This window comes from Rhinoraja longicauda, chromosome 24 (assembly GCF_053455715.1).
Source record: "Rhinoraja longicauda isolate Sanriku21f chromosome 24, sRhiLon1.1, whole genome shotgun sequence".
Taxonomy (NCBI): Eukaryota; Metazoa; Chordata; class Chondrichthyes; order Rajiformes; family Arhynchobatidae; genus Rhinoraja; species Rhinoraja longicauda.
In genome coordinates this window covers 1805313-1822847 of record NC_135976.1, presented here as the reverse complement: position 1 = coordinate 1822847, position 17535 = coordinate 1805313, and the positions used below count along the sequence as shown (strand labels likewise).

The 17535-nt window shown below is 54.0% G+C and overlaps 1 protein-coding gene across 1 annotated transcript in view; it reads right to left on the bottom strand.

Annotated features, from left to right (window-relative positions):
• The window catches only part of foxp4 (forkhead box P4), a 319253-nt gene that overhangs the window by 86119 nt on the left and 215599 nt on the right, over positions 1-17535 (bottom strand). The window contains 2 exon segments of the mRNA XM_078420290.1: positions 217-282; positions 284-328. Of these exon segments, the coding sequence (XP_078276416.1) occupies positions 217-282; positions 284-328 (111 nt within the window).

Here is a 17535-nt window from a genome sequence, read left to right as displayed (position 1 = left end):
TCATTGTGGAACATCAGGAAGATGCAAGAAGATTGGAGGCTGTTCCACTCGGTGCAATTCTTACCGGAGTGGATAAAAGCAAGCACAAGCAATTGTGAAATATTGGGATTGGTCACAGTAAATAAAGTGGGGATTGTTTGTCCAGTGGGTGTAGAGCAAGCAGCTTCAGATGAAAGGCTCTGGGTCACCACGATAGGAATGGTGAGGGCAGCTCACCATTGAGACACTCCTCCTGGAGTTCCCAAACACGCCGAGACCATTCCGCATCACACCGCTCCCCATTTAGGTCGGGATCTGTGGTGAATCTTGGAGATTGATACAAAACTGGCTGAAGAACAGTAAACCAGAGGAAACAGGTCAAGTAATATTACAAATGGAAGGGGTGAGGGAGGGGGGTGGGGGAGGGGAGTGGGGGTAGGAAGAGTGGGGAAGGGACTGGGGAAGGGGAGTGGGGGAGAGGCAATGGGGGTAGGAAGAGTGGGGAGAGGGAGTTGGGGGGGAGGGTAGTGGGTAGGGGGTGTGGGGAATGGGGGGAAGGGGGGAAGGGGAGTGGGAGTGGGAAGGGGAGTGGGGGTAGGAAGAGTGGGGGGAGGGAATGGGGGAAGGGGAAGTGGGGGGAAAGGGAGTGGGGGAAGGGGAGTGGTGGGAAAGTGGAAGAGGGGGAGGGGAGTGGGGGGGGAGTTAGGAGGAAGAGGGAGTGGGGGGTGGGAGTTGGGGAGCGGGGAGTGGGGGAGGGGAGTGGGGAAGGGGAGAAGTGGGTGAATGGGAGTGGGGGAGTGGTGTGGAAGGGAAGTCAGAGGTGGAGTGGGGAGGGGGAGAGAGGGGGGGAGGGGAGTAGAGGTAGGGGGAGGTTAATTGGGGGGAGGGGGGAGTTGGGGGAGGGGGAGGATTCATGATTCCTCCTTAAATGGCGCATCAGTAAGGCTGTTTCAGAGGGTTCACTGGGGCTGCACCCCATTGTGTTACCCCTCTCCAATGAGCCCCAGACTGTGTCCCTCACCCTGTCCTCCTGCACCCTGAGATGTGCCAGTGAACAGCATAAATGGGAGGAATGTTTAGTCCTTCCAAGGTTTGTCCCATTGTCAGTCCAACGTAGGTTCCATATTGCGTGTTTATTGGGCTGTCAGAGGCAGAGAGAACTGCTTTCAAAACCCATACTCTAATTCCTTTTAATGGACAGAATTGACTAGTATCAGACATAACAACAGTCTGTCAGTACAAGTTGTATTAAATGTAATTTCCACATTCCCTCACTGACACACTCCACATCTGCCTGAAACTGGTTAATACAAATTATATTAAAAAATTTAAATTGCTAATCAAAATCCATCAGCTTCTAATTGGTTTTCAATTAGGTTTAGCAATCCTACTAATTAAATCTTCACAGCTGTGACCTACTAACAGCGCCTGACATCACTTCCTGTTCGGGATAGGTCATTGAGATTTTGAGGCCAGTAGAACGATGTGGACCCAATGGTACAATGCGGCCGAAGATAGACACAGAAGGAGATGCTGCCCGTCCCGCTGAGTTGCCCCAGCTTTTTGTGTCTATCTTTGGTTTAAACCAGCATCTGCAGTTCCTTCATACACTCTGCCCTCTATATGTTGCCCTCTGGTTCTTCACTGGGCCTGGTACAGGAGCCCAGGCATTGTGCACTTTCTTCCCAGCTGTTATCAGGCAACTGAATCATCTTACCACAACCAGAGAGCAGTGCTGGACTACCTCGTTGGTGACCCTCGGATTATCCTTGATCAGACTTTGCTGGCTTTACCTTGCATTAAATGTTAATCTCTTATTGTCAAGTCAAGTCAAGTCAATTTTATTTGTATAGCACATTTAAAAAACAACCCACGTTGACCAAAGTGCTGTACATCTGATTAGGTACTAAGGAAAAAATGAAACATACAGTAGCACACAAACAGTTCACAGCGCCTCCTCAATGAGCCTCAAAATGCTAGGGAGTAGAAATAGGTTTTGAGCCTGGACTTAAAGGAGTCGATGGAGGGGGCAGTTCTGATGGGGAGAGGGATGCTGTTCCACAGTCTAGGAGCTGCAACCGCAAAAGCGCGGTCACCCCTGAGCTTAAGCCTAGACCGCGGGATAGTGAGTAGCCCCAAGTCGGCCGACCTGAGGGACCTGGAGTTAGAGAGGTGGGTTAGAAGATTTTTGATGTAGGGGGGGGAATGTCCATTTAGGGCTTTATATGTGAATAGGAGGAGCTTGAAGTTGATTCTGTACCGTACAGGGAGCCAGTGGAGAGAGGCCAGAATCGGCGTGATGTGGTCCCTTTTGCGGGTACCCGTCAGGAGTCTCGCTGCGGCGTTTTGGACCAGTTGCAGGTGGGACAGGGAAGATTGCCTGATCCCAGTGTATAGGGAGTTGCAGTAGTCTAGGCGGGAGGAGATGAACGGAGATGAGGAAGAACTTTTTCAGTCAGAGAGTGGTGAAGGTGTGGAATTCTCTGCCTCAGAAGGCAGTGGAGGCCAGTTCGTTGGATGCTTTCAGAGAGAGCTGGATAGAGCTCTTAAGGATAGCGGAGTGAGGGGGTATGGGGAGAAGGCAGGAACGGGGTACTGATTGAGATGATCAGCCATGATCGCATTGAATGGCGGTGCTGGCTCGAAGGGCTGAATGGCCTCCTCCTGCACCTACTGTCTATTGTCTATTGAAATGAAAGCGTGATTGTGTACATGGATTGATTTGTAATCATGTATTGTCTTTCTGTATGACTGGTACTTTCTGCAGAAAGGATTCTGCAACAAAACATCTTCGAGTTCACTCAGTCATACATCGGAATCCACCCTAGTCGTCCTACTCGTTCCACTGTTCGCATCCTTGTACCCCTCTTGTTATCACACCTTCCCCAGCCAACAATGGGCCATTGTGGGCTCCAACCTTCCTGAGGTCATCTGTTGCCGGCCCTGTTTCGTTCTGGCCTTTTCTTGCCTCCAGCTCCAGCTCCAGTCTGAGGAATGGTCCCGACCCAAAACATCACCTCCTCCTTCTCTCCCGAGATGCTGCTTGACCCACTGAGTTACTCCAGCACTTTGAATCTATCTGTTGGTATCCACAGAATGTGCTAAGGGCTGGGGCAGGAGACGACCGATGTTGTCGGGTGGTTTCTCAAGCGGTCCACCAGACTCATTTGGCTGAATACCTTGCCTCCACAACTGTGTGGGAAGGAACTACAGATGCTGGTGTACACCGGAAATAGACACAAAATGCTGGAGTAACTCGACAACAAACGTCACCCATTCCTTCTATCCAGAGATGCTGCCTGTCCCGCTGAGTTGCTCCACATTTTGTGTCTATCTTGCTTCCAGAACTGCTGAACAAGTACAAGGCCTACTTCACTTGACCTGCGGTCAGGGTGACCTCCCTGTCAGATCCTCTGTCCACCCCCTGCCCACTGCACGCAAGGTGCCTGTGGTAAGGGTGAGACCATGGTCACACCTCCTGGAGCGTGACTTGTCCACGAATCTGTGGCCATGGAGTGGTGTTTTTATCGGGGTTTATCCAGAGTGGATGCCAAGGCAGAGCTCCACTCCACGGGATGTCCCAGGGATGGCGCGACAACAGGCAACTGACTGCACAAGGTCATCAGTCTCCCCTGTTGGTCTTCCAGATCAGGGAGTTCGTTGTCTGCAGTTGCCTGAGCCGCTGACTTACCCCAGCACTCTGTGCCTTTTCTCAACCCCTCTCCTCTGTCATTGCAATTCAGTTGAATCATAGTCTGTTGATAAAGTTGTTCTCACAACGCAGGTCAATCTCACACCCAGTGGGGAAACATCGTTCAGAAGTTCATGAGCGGAATAGGCCATTTGGCCCATCAAGTCTACTCCGCCATCCAATTTTCCCCCCTCAATCCCGTTCTCCTCCCTTCTCCCCGTAACCTCTGACATCTATATACTAAAACTCTCGTTTGTTTATTTGTTTGTTTGTTCCTGAACTACAGCCAAAACGGTACACGATAGCGCGACAATTTTAGACCCACCTTACTCACCGTCGTCCCTTTGGTGCTAATGGAAGAAGTGTTATATATTTTAAGTTATTCACATTTTAATGTTTAAGTCTATCTCCTTGGGAGGGAGGGAGGGAGGGAGGGAGGGAGGGGGGGAGAGGGAGGGTTGGGGGGGGGAGAGGGAGGGAGGGAGAGGGAGGGGGCAGGGAGGAGGGGAGGGAGGGAGGGGGAGGGGATGGGGGTAGGGGTAGTGGGGGAGGAGAGGGTGCTGCACCAATGCAGGAGAGGTTTGGACCTAATGGGTCCACTTGGTCCAGCCTCTACTAATCCGCTGTGGTAGGTGTTCACGTTAACTTTTATGTAGTTGTGTGTCTTGTTGCTTTTTTCTAGTATGGCTGTATGGTAATACGAATATCACTGTACCTCAATTGGTGCACGTGACAATAAAAGACCTTTGAAACCTAATCAATAATCTATCCATCTCTCTCTGCCTAACAATATTTACTGACTTGGCCTCCACAGCCTTCTGTGGCAATGAATTCCACAGATTCACCGCCCTCTGGCTGAATAAATTTCTCCACATCTCCTTTCTAAAGGAACGAACTTTTATCTGAGGCTGTGCCCTTTGGTCCTAGACTCTCCCACGTCCACTCTATCCAAGTCTTTAAGACAACGTTTAATGTTCGTATAAGTAATTGCAAAACGAGTTTCCGTGGCTTGTTCTCCAACGAAACCTGATTGCCTGAGTTTGAAGTCGGGGACGGGGTGACCTGAGGTGACCATTCGGATATTGAGCGCTGCCTGTGGGCACTGGGGGCCAGGGTGCAGTGAGGCAGGGGTCTGTCGGCACTGTCTGTGGGCACTGCGGGCCAGAGTGCCGTGGGGCCGGGCAGGGTCACTGTCTGTGGGCACTGTCTGTGGGCACTGCGGGCCAGGGTGCCGTGGGGCCGGGCAGGGTCACTGTCTGTGGGCACTGTCTGTGGGCACTGCAGGCCAGGGTGCCGTGGGGCCGGGCAGGGTCACTGTCTGTGGGGCACTGTCTGTGGGCACTGCAGGCCAGGGTGCCGTGGGGCCGGGCAGGGTCACTGTCTGTGGGCACTGTCTGTGGGCACTGCAGGCCAGGGTGCCGTGGGGCCGGGCAGGGTCACTGTCTGTGGGCACTGGGGGCCAGGGTGCCGTGGGGCTGGGCAGGGTCACTGTCTGTGGGCACTGGGGGCCAGGGGGCCGTGGGGGCCGGGCAGGGTCACTGTCTGTGGGCACTGCAGGCCAGGGTGCCGTGGGGCTGGGCAGGGTCACTGTCTGTGGGCACTGGGGGCCAGGGGGCCGTGGGGCCGGGCAGGGTCACTGTCTGTGGGCACTGTCTGTGGGCACTGCAGGCCAGGGTGCCGTGGGGCCGGGCAGGGTCCGGTCGTTGTCTGCACCCCATTATCCATTATCTGACTGTCCCCCAAACGTGTCCCGTTCTCCACCCCAGGTCCCCACCCTTTGCTCGGAAGCCCGATGCAAGGTCCTGGCTCCGACACGCGAGCCGGTTGCTTCCCTTTCTACACGGGCTGCCGCGTTTTTATTTAAAACAAAATTCAGATTTTCAGTTTTAAATATCTATTTATATTTCTTCCATTCGTGCGGCTTGAACGCCCAGAGTTGCCCCTGGGGCCGAGGGTTGGAGAGAGGCACTTTGTCGGGACACAGACGGTCACACCCGGGACAGAGCAGTGCCAGTGTAGATACAGTGGAGACAAGCTGTGCTGGGCTCCTACATTCACAGGGTGCGGCTGGGAGCGGCTCTGACCCGCTGAGTGACCCCAGCACTTTGTGTCTCGGAGATGCTGCTTGTCTCTCCCCCCCCCCCCCCCCTCTCTCCCCCCCTCTCTCTCCCCCCTCTCTCCCCCATCGCCTCTCCCCCCCCCCCGCTCCCCCCCTCCTGTGCTCCCCTGCACGATGGGCCGACCCATCTGTGCGCTGTTTCACCAGCCTGACACTGCGGGGCCAGCGAGGGCCGGGCCGGGCCAGAGGCACTGGACACTGTCAGTCCAGTGCGCCTCCTCTGTAGCGCGGAGTCACGCACAACTGCACACGCGGCTGCTTGTGCCCGGCCAGAGTGGAGGGACTGGACCACCCTGGACACAGTGAGCGGCAGCACGGCGGTGTGGGGCCGGGACAGTGTCAGCTGTACCCCCCCCCCCCCCCCCCTGGCCGCTGCTTCACCCGGGCCGCACCAACATACTGCCCAGCGCCGCTACACAGGCGAACACCAGTGACAGAGGCCAAGACCAGGGCAGGCACACGGCGAGATACCGGGCACACTGGCACCTCCCCACCCTCTGGGCAAGGCACACCTGTCCCCAACCCCCCGGCACGGTACACCTGTCCCCACTCCCGGGCAAGGTACACCTGTCCCCACTCCCGGGCAAGATACACCTGTCCCCACCCCCTCCCCACTCCCGGGCAAGATACACCTGTCCCCACTCCCGGGCAAGGTACACCTGTCCCCACCCCCGGGCAAGATACACCTGTCCCCACCCTCGGGCAAGGTACACCTGTCCCCACCCCCACCCCTGGGCATGGAGACACCTGTCCCCACCTCCCCCCCCCCCCCCCCCACTCCTGGGCAAGGTACACCTGGCCCCACCCCCACCCAAGCAAGGTGGCACCTGTCCCAACAGACAGCCACGCTGCCATGCGGCGGCCTCATACGTTGAAGCACCTGGACATATTTGCGGTATTCCCTGCTCTGCGGGTGAAGAGTCTGTTTACGTTGAACCTTCAGCTCACCGTCGGCACAAGAGCCGAAACCACAAGCGCACAGAGTGAGGACAGGTGGGGACAGGTGAGGACAGGTGAGGACAGCTTAACGGCAGCCCCCTGGCTCCTGAGCCAGCAGGTCGGAGGCTCAAGTTTCACTTCAAATCCCTGATCCAGGCTGGTTTTCCCAGTGAAGATAGACATAAAGTGCTGGAGTAACTCAGCAGGCCAGGCAGCATCCCTGGAGAAAAGGAATAGGTGACGTTTCGGGCCGAGACCCTTCTTCAGTGAGAGAGTCAGAGATCTTTAGTTTCTCGTTCCCCTGACTTTCAGACTGGAGAAGATCCTGCACCTGAAATATCACCTATTCCTTTTCTCCGGAGATGCTGCCTGTCCTGCTGAGTTATAACTTTTCAATTATAACTTCAAACTGGACAATCTATTCCAACTCAATTTGTCCTTAGATTTGAGCTTGGAAAGCCATTACCCCCGATGAAGTAGTCAATTCAAAACCAAACACAAAGATTTCAGACTTTATCCATGCCCAGCCCACAATCTGCTGATTTTAGCCCAGGTAGCACACAACAGTTATTGGGTATCACTGAATTTGAGAAGATTATCTTCACCTGGGGATTTATTCACAAAATGCTGGAGTAACTCAGCAGGTCAGGCAGCATCTCAGGAGTAATGCTGGAGTAACTCAGACTGAAGAAGGGTCTCGACCCGAAACGTCACCCATTCCTTCTCTCCTGAGATGCTGCCTGACCTGCTGAGTTACTCCAGCATTTTGTGAATAAATACCTTCGATTTGTACCAGCATCTGCAGTTATTTTCTTATATTCACCTGGGGATAAGCAGTTCACACTTCCACAGAGATGAAGCTGACGCTTATTCTAATGGGACTGTCGTGTAACCACTGCTGCTTTAACAGAGATTTACTCTATCCAGTAGAGCAACACGCAGGGAGGGCATCTGTACAACCGATGTTGGAGGCGGGTCACTCCAACAATCTCCCTTCCAGTGAAGATAGTTTCGTTTATTATTGTAACGTGAACAGAGGTACAGTGAAAAGTACGTGCTATCCAGTCGAAGACTATACGTGATCACAGTCAAGCCATCCACACTGCATAGATGCAGGATAAAGGGAAAAATGTTTGGTGCAAGGTCCTGATTAAAGTTCTCCAGTGAGGTTGCTGGAAGGTCAGGACTGCTCTCTCGCTAGTGAGAGGATCGTTCAGCTGCCTGATAACAGGTGGGAAAAAACTATCCTGCCTGGAGGGTGTGCATTTTCAAACTGTGGTACCTCTTGCCTGACGGGAGGTGGGAGAAGAGGGCGAGATTGGTCCTTGGTCTGGAGAAGGTTTCTTTGACAAATACTTTTCTCCACTTGATGCCATAAGATTCCACCCATTCAAGCTTCCAAAGAAGGTGGACACAAAGTGCCGGAGTAACTCAGCATCTCTGGAGAAAAGGAATCGGTGATGTTATGGGTTGGGAACCTTCCTCAGACCTCGAATACCAGCCTCCATTATAAATGCAGCAGAGAACCCTCATGGAAAGGAGCCATGCGCAGAGGTTTCTTTGAAAGAGAGGAGATTGGGGACACTTTCCTTCAAAAATAATTTGACCAGATGTCAGTGGGGTTCGTTCACGTGGGAAGGAACTGCAGGTGCTGGTTTAAACCGGAGATAAACACAAAGAGCTGGACTAACTCAACATCTCTCGAGATTTACGAATAAGAAACGTCACCTATTCCTTTTCTTCAGATTTGCTGTCTGACCTGCTGAGTTACTCTAGCCTTTCGTGTGTATCTTTGGTTGTTAGGGTCTGTTCAGTCGAAGCCATATCTGGCAGTGTTATTTCATCAGGTCCTTGACTTGGAGCTGGGTACTAATGCAGCCATTCCATCTGCACTGAAATGCAGCACATCAGCTGTCAAGCTTCGTGACTACACTGCTACCGATGTCTCCTCAACACCCGTCCTGGGTTGGAAGATGAAGGTCTAATTCATACATTCCACTTTCTTCTCTTCTTGGTTTCAGCTTGTGTTTCTTTACCAAATATTTATTCCGTCTGTCCCTCCCCCCCTATAGGTTACGTGTGCCAAGTCCTCAGGCGGTTTCCCAATAGCCACATGTCGGCTCACTTCATGCTGGCAGGACCAGGCCTCACATTGTACAGATCTGCAGCTCACTGCCAGCCTAGCCTACATTCCACCCAGTCACACTGTTCCTGCTCCTCAATGCTGGTTTCATCAGAACAGGAAATAAAATCATCTTTAAAACAAAACAAAACAGGCTTTGATCCATTTCTAAAAAATAAAGTGTGCCGGGTGATATATATTTCACTGTGGATCCAATTCATTTTTCTGCCATCCTGTCAACAGTGTGGAGTGACATCCTTGGTCAACTGGTAAAACTGCTGCTTCTAATCCTGGTCATCAGTTCAAAAACCCTCCTGTGGATTTGAATCCAACATCAATACAATGAGAAGTCTTTCACAAGTTCTTTATGGATGTAAATAACTTATTGGAATGTTCTGTAAGGGTGACATTTTAGAAGATCTGTCTTGTTGGGGAATGGGCATTAAGTTAAACTAAAGGAGAGGGAGAGAGAGAGAGAGAGAGAGAGGAGAGAGAGAGAGAGAGAGAGAGAGAGAGAGAGAGAGAGAGAGAGAGAGAGAGAGAGAGAGAGAGAGAGAGAGAGAGGAGAGAGAGAGAGAGAGAGAGAGAGAGAGAGAGAGAGAGAGAGAGAGAGATGAGAGAGAGAGAGAGAGAGAGAGAGAGAGAGAGGGAGAGGGAGAGGGAGAGAGGAGAGAGGAGAGAGAGAGAGAGAGAGGAGAGAAGAGAGAGAGAGAGAGAGAGAGAGAGAGAGAGAGAGAGAGAGAGAGAGAGAGAGAGAGCAGAGAGAGAGAGAAAGGAGGGGAGGGAGGGAGGGAAGAGGGAGGGAAAGAGGGAAGAGGGAGGGAGGGAGGGAGGGAGGGAGGGAGGGAGGGAGGGAGGGAAAGAGGGAGGCAGGCAGGCATGTGGGGAGAGGAGGGAGTTTTGATGAGGCCCGCCAGTCAATGTCTCCTGGCTTCTGTATTCAGTAAGACAAATCAGCTCATGCCTGCAGCTTCATGGTGCTGAGAACCATTCCCTTCTGAAGCAAACACCAACATCCAATTCTAAAAGAGGATGACTCACACTGGAGGTACCACTGGTACTCTCTGATCCCCTCCCCCGCCAGTACAGTCCAGCCAGATTCCACTACACAAGCAGCCAAGGCAAACACAACCATTCATACTGGAGTAGTGACGAGGAAACAGGCTAGTTACAGCAATTGCAGAGCCATTGAACAGCAGGGAAGACACGTGGAAAGAAACATGAAACCCATTGTACTGTACGGCTTCAGCATTGTATTGTACTGTAATGCTGTAGTGTACCACTGTACTGTAATACTGCTCTGCAGCACTGTACTGTAATGCTGTACTGTACCACACTACTGTACCACTGTATCGCTGTATGGATGTACTATAACACTGTACTCTACCACTGTACCATTATACTCTAATACTGTAATGTACCAGTGTACTATAATACTACCACTGTACTGTACCACTGTACCATTGCACTATAGCACTGTAGTACCAAAGTGCCACTGTACTATAATACTAACAATGTACTGTACCACTGTACTGTACTATAACACTACTAGACCACTGTACCATTGTACGCTGACACAGCACTGTACCAATGTACCACTGTATTATAATACTCTACCACTGTACCATACCCCTGTATCACTGTACCTCTGTACGGTACCACTGTACCGCTGCACTGTAACACTGTACCATTTTAGCTATAATATTGTACTGTACCTATGTACTATAATACTTTACCACTGTACTGTACCGCTGTACTGTACACTGTACTATACACTGTACTATACCACTGTATTATACACTGTACTATACACTGTACTATACCACTGTATTATACACTGTACTACACACTGTACTATACCACTGTATTATACACTGTACTATACACTGTACTATACACTGTACTATACACTGTACTATACACTGTACGGTGTCACTATACCACTGTATTATACACTGTACTATACACTGTACTATACACTGTACGGTGCCACTGTACCACTGTACTATACACTGTACTATACCACTGTACTATACACTGTACTATACACTGTACTATACACTGTACTATACCACTCTACTATACACTGTACTATACCACTGTACTATACACTGTACTATACACTGTACTATACACTGTACGGTGCCACTGTACCACTGTATTATACACTGTACTGTACCACTGTACTATACACTGTACTGTATCCACTGTACGGTGCCACTGTACCACTGTATTATACACTGTATTATACACTGTACTGTACCACTGTGCTATATACTGTGCTATACACTGTACACTGCACTGTACCACTGTATTATACACTGTACTGTACCACTGTACTATACACTGTACTATACACTGTACTATACACTGTACGGTGCCACTGTACCACTGTATTATACACTGTACTATACCACTGTACTATACACTGTACTATACACTGTACTATACACTGTACGGTGCCACTGTACCACTGTATTATACACTGTACTGTACCACTGTACGGTGCCACTGTACCACTGTATTATACACTGCACTGTACCACTGTACCACTCAGTGCGGGCAACTGTCACTTGACTGCACGAATGAGCATGAGTTGGAGGGTGTGCAGAGGGGAGATGCTGTGAAGGTGCACAGCCCATAACGCCAGTGCACAGAGCAGGCGCTGGGACAAACTGGTACATTGGCAGCTACAGTAGCGTCACGTTAATTTGCCTTCACCGCGAGTCTGCCTGAGAACTAAATGAAAGCATATAATTAATTGCTCCTTGCTTCCCATTTCCCACTGACAACCCATAAATTTTATTTTATACACACTTTCATTGACATTTTCAAGTTTCAGGCATAATAATTACCAGAGTATAACACCTTCATTTTGTGCTTGCAGTAACTGGCTGATTGACGAGTAAGTTGAATAAGGTGCAGTAAAAAGGTTGATGGCATTAATTGCTCCTATAATCTAATATCGCAGAAGGCAGGAGAGGGGGAAGAGAGAGGGAGAGGGACATGACACGCCAGCCAGCCCTCGCACCCCGACATCACGGTCCTGGAGTATCAGCGAACACGGTGGGTGCACCATCACCCCAAGTACCTGCGGCCCTGGGGGGGGCGACACGGACCCTCACCCCCTCCACTTCACCACCCCCAAACCCCCCCCCCACCCAGACCCACCCCCACCCCCACCCTCACCCCCACCCCCTCCCCCTCCCCTTCACCACCCACCCCTCCCCCCACATCCCCACCCCCACCCAGACCCACCCCCACCCTCACCCCCACCCCCCTCCCCTTCACCACCCCCACCCCCCCCCACATCCCCACCCCACCTCCCTCCCCTTCACCACCCCCACCCACACCCGCCCCGACCCCCCTTCGCCACCCCACCCACATCCCCACCCCCACACCCGCCCCACACCCACCCGCATCCCAACCCCCACCCATCCCCACCCTCACCCACCTCGCTCCCCTGCACCCACACCCTAGGCCCTTCCACCACAACCCCCCCTGTGGGACCCCACTAACTCCCCTGCACCCACCCCCTACACCACATCCCCTCCCCCCTCCATCAGCCACCGCCCCCCCAACCAACCCCATCTCCATTCCCTCGGGTAGTGGGAATTGGAAATGCTCAAAGAATACAACGCTTGAGTTTAGTTTTTGGAGACACAGCAAGGAAACAGGCCCTTCGGCCCACCGAGTCCACGCCGACTGGTTATATGCTATCCCACTTCCTCACCCACTCCCTGCACACTGGGGGCACTTACAGAGGGCAAGTCTTGCGGATGTGGGAGGAAACCGGTGTACCCGGGGAAACCCACGCGGTCATAGGGAGAGCGTACAAACTCCATACAGACAGCGCCCGAGGTCAGGATCGAAACCCGGGTCTCTGGCGCAGTGAGGCGGCGGCTCTGCCAGTGGTGTCCCGGCCCGTGTCCGGACACCGGTCTGACGTTCCTGGCGCCCCGAGGCGCGTTGGGCTGGGCGTTGGGCTGGGCGTTGGGCGTTGGGCGTTGGGCTGGGCGTTGGGCGTTGGGCGTTGGGCTGGGCGTTGGGCTGGGCGTTGGGCGTTGGGCTGGGCGTTGGGCGTTGGGCGTTGGGCTGGGCGTTGGGCGTTGGGCGTTGGGCGTTGGGCTGGGCGTTGGGCTGGGCGTTGGGCGTTGGGCTGGGCGTTGGGCGTTGGGCGTTGGGCTGGGCGTTGGGCTGGGCGTTGGGCTGGGCGTTGGGCTGGGCGTTGGGCGTTGGGCTGGGCGTTGGGCGTTGGGCGTTGGGCTGGGCGTTGGGCTGGGCGTTGGGCGTTGGGCTGGGCGTTGGGCGTTGGGCTGGGCGTTGGGCTGGGCGTTGGGCTGGGCGTTGGGCTGGGCGTTGGGCGTTGGGCTGGGCGTTGGGCTGGGCGTTGGGCTGGGCGTTGGGCGGCTCCAGTACCCAGGTGAGAGCGAGGGGAGCTGGTCAGGGTAGCGGGGACCGTGCAGTGGGGCAGTGACAAACCACCCGTGCGGTGACGGGAGGGGACAGGAGTGGGCGCCGCGGTGAGTGGTCGTTGAGCGGACGCAGGCAGGAGCACAGGTACTCTGGTACCTTGGGGCAGGAGCGGGGGTTAAGCACAGGGAGCAGCGAGCGTTCTGTGGCCGCCATCTCCTCCACCGCACCCGAAGCCCCTGGGCAGTGACACCAGACATGTGCTAGTAACTCAGAGAGGAGCGAATGGCGCAGCGGTGGGGTTGCAGCGCCAGAGACCCCGACTCAGGTGCAGTCTGTAAGGAGTTTGTACGTTCTCCCGCGTGGAGTTTCTCTGATATCTTCGGTTTCCTCCCACACTTCAAAGACGTGCAGGTTTGTAGGTTTATTGGCTTGGTGTCATTGTAAAATGTCCTGAGTGTGTGTAGGATAGTGTTAATGTGCGGGGATCGCTGGTCGGTGCGGACTCGGTGGGCCGAAGGGCCTGTTTCCGCGCTGTATCTCTGAACACAAAATGCTGTAGTAACTCAGCGGGGCAGGAGTGTCTCTGGAGAGAAGGAATGGGTGAGGTTTTGGTAGAATTGACTGATTATCACCCTCCCCTCAGCTAACCATGAACTATTCCACACTTCCTTGATCAACGTCCCATTTGATCTGTCGTGTTCACACCTTGCCCTTCCATATCGTAGACTCCCTCTCCCCTAACTCTCAGTCTGAAGAAGAGTCTCGGCCCGAAACGTCACCCGTTCCTTCTCTGCAGACAGGCTGCCTGTCCCTCTGAGTTACTCCAGCTTTTGGTGTCTATCTGCAAGGTGTGGGATACATCGCCAACCGGAGAGCATCAACCAGTGAAACTCTTTATCAGAGAAAGTCGTTGACAGCACGCCATTAAACGTTACCAGGAGCGAAGTATGTTTGTCCTTGGGTCCAGGGTTAGGGATTGTTCTTGGAGGGAACTCGGAATGTGGGGAGAACTTTGCAACGAGGAACTAACTGTACGTTGGTGATTGAAGCGGAGACACAAGGAACTGCAGGTGCCGGCATCTTGGGCAAAGCTCAGAGTGCTGGAGGAACTCAGTGGGTCAGGCAACATCTGTGGAGGGAATGGACCCATTGATGAGCCATGGCAGAGGGTAGGCAGAGCGAGCCCAGTGGGCCATGGCTACTCCATCTGCTGTCTCCGGGGCTCCGTGTTTAGTGACATAGTGAAGCAGGCCCTTCGGCCCAACTTAGTCAGACACTCATTGAGTTATGGAGTGAAACAGAGTGGAAACAGGCAATTCGGCCCAACTTTCCCGCATTGGGCAACATGTCCCATTGGCTACACTAGTCCACCTGCCTGCGTTTGGCCCATATCTCTCCAAACCTGTCCTATCCAAGTACCCGTCTAACTGTTTCTTAAACGTTGCGATAGTCCCAGCCTCAATGACCTCCTCTGGCAGCTTGTACCATACACCCACCACCATTTGTGTGAAAAAGTTACCCCTCAGATTCCCATTAAATCTTTTCTCCTTCACGTGAAACCTATGTTCTCTGGTCCACGATTCCCCTACTCAGGGCAAGAAACTGTGCATCTGCCCGATGTATCCCTTGCCCACGCTGACCAACATGCCCCGTCTGTACTGCTACACCTGCTTGCGATGGCCCATATCTGAGAACAAGTGGCAGTGAAGGTATCCCAACCCCCTCTCTCCCCCGACCACGTGAGATTGACCAACTCCAGCGGAACAGCTCAACTGGGCGCTGAAAACTACACTCCACAAAGCCACAACATCTATACTTTCCTGCCCGGCCCTCTCGCTCAATTTTAAAAACATAAGTCTAACCAGGATGAACGAGCCTTTGACCTGCTGCACCGCGTGTCCGTTCACTCGGGCCCTGGCTGGGTCTCCTTCACTCGACGCCACGTTCCTGAACTTATTCCCCATCTATTGATTCTCTTAAATCCCCAAATTCCGCCGATCTACGCGTGTGTGCGGGCCCCGTGTGTGTGGGCCCCGTGTGTGTAACCGGCCCCGTGTGTAACGGGCTCCGTGTGTAACTGGCCCCGTGTGTGTAACTGGCCCCGTGTGTGTAACTGGCCCCGTGTGTGTAACCGGCCCCGTGTGTAACGGGCCCCGTGTGTAACTGGCCCCGTGTGTGTAACTGGCCCCGTGTGTGTAACTGGCCCCGTGTGTGTAACTGGCCCCGTGTGTGTAACTGGCCCCGTGTGTGTAACTGGCCCCGTGTGTGTGGGCCCCGTGTGTGTAACCGGCCCCGTGTGTAACCGGCCCCGTGTGTGTAACTGGCCCCGTGTGTGTAACTGGCCCCGTGTGTGTAACTGGCCCCGTGTGTGTAACTGGCCCCGTCTGTGTAGGGGGCCGTGTGTATAACTGGCCCCGTGTGTGTAACTGGCCCCGTGTGTGTAACTGGCCCCGTGTGTGTAACTGGCCCCGTCTGTGTAGGGGGCCGTGTGTGTAGCGGGCCCCGCGTGTAACGGGCCCCGCGTGTAACGGGCCCCGCGTGTAACTGGCCTCGTGTGTGTGGGCCCCGTGTGTAACTGGCCCCGTGTGTAACTGGCCCCGTGTGTAACTGGCCCCGTGTGTAACTGGCCCCGTGTGTAACTGGCCCCGTGTGTGTGGGCCCCCGTGTGTAACTGGCCCCCGTGTGTAACTGGCCCCCGTGTGTAACTGGTCCCCGTGTGTAACTGGCCCCCGTGTGTAACTGGCCCCCGTGTGTAACTGGCCCCCGAGTGTAACTGGCCCCCGTGTGTAACTGGCCCCCGTGTGTAACTGGCCCCCGTGTGTAACTGGCCCCCGTGTGTAGCGGGCCCCGTGTGTAGTGTGACCCCGTGTGTAACTGGCCCCGTGTGTGTGGGCCCGAGTGTGTGTGTGACCCCGTGTGTAAGTTGACCCCGTGTGTGTGGGCCCGAGTGTGTGTGTGACCCCGTGTGTGTGTGTGACCCCGTGTGTGTGTGTGACCCCGTGTGTGTGGGCCCCGTGTGTGTGGGCCCCGTGTGTGTGTGACCCCGTGTGTGTGTGTGACCCCGTGTGTGTGGGCCCCGTGTGTGTGTGACCCCGTGTGTGTGTGTGACCCCGTGTGTGTGTGTGACCCCGTGTGTGTGTGACCCCGTGTGTGTGGGCCCGAGTGTGTGTGTGACCCCGTGTGTGTGTGGGCCCCGTGTGTGTGTGGGCCCCGTGTGTGTGGGCCCCGTGTGTGTGTGACCCCGTGTGTGTACTCGGTGTCTGACCCTTCAGCCACCCTACAAAGGTGATTGTTTCATCACATCCCTGTCACATCCCTGTCCTCCCCCTCCCTCCCCTCCCTCCCCTCCTCCCCTCCCCTCCCCTCCCCTCCCTCCCCCCTGTGACCCGTGCCAACACGGGAGACCACACGACGAACCCTCATTCTCGATGGTACAATCTTTATGCCTGACTGCATCGATGTTAAAGATGTTCCCTGCACAATAAAACCAGCCAGTGTGTTAACATTATGTGGGTGTTGATATGTGTGGGATGGAACTGCAGGCGCTGGTTTACACCGTAGATAGACACAAACTGTTGGAGTAACTCAGCGGGACGGGCAGCATCTGTGGAGAGACGGCACAGGTGAGGAAAGGTCAGCCATTCCTTCTCTCCAGACATGCTGCCTGTCCAGCCGAGTTACTCCAGAACCTTCGGCCTTGATATGCCCCGTTCGCGCTCTAAATGCATCAAAGAATTCCCATTTCTCCGCGTATTCGCGAGTCCTATGTGACCCGCATTTAGTTCCCGGCTTATCTAAGAATCAATTGCCTGAAAACCGTCAACAGCCGCCTGTCGCTCAACAAACAGCCCAGTATCAAAACCGTCCACCAACCGGAGGCTATTCCGCCCATCAATGGGCATGCTAGCTCGCTGGAAACGATACGCGTCCCATTCTCGCGGCTCATTCCCCAAGTCCCTGCAAACTCAAGGCGGTTAAGAATATAGACACTCTGAAGGAGGGTCCCGACCCGAAAGGCCACCCGTTCCTTCTCTCCACAGATGCTGCTGCCTGTCCCTCGGTCATGTTATCATCTCTGCTCATTTCCGTTGAAACCATGAAAATCCCCGCTGACAGACAAGCAACTGCAGATGCTGGAATATAGAGCAAAACCAAACTGCTGGAGGAACTCAGCGGGTCAGGCGGCGTGTGTGTGTGTGTGTGTGTGTGTGAGTGTGTGTGTGTGTGTGAGTGTGTGTGTGTGAGTGTGTGTGTGAGTGTGTGTGAGTG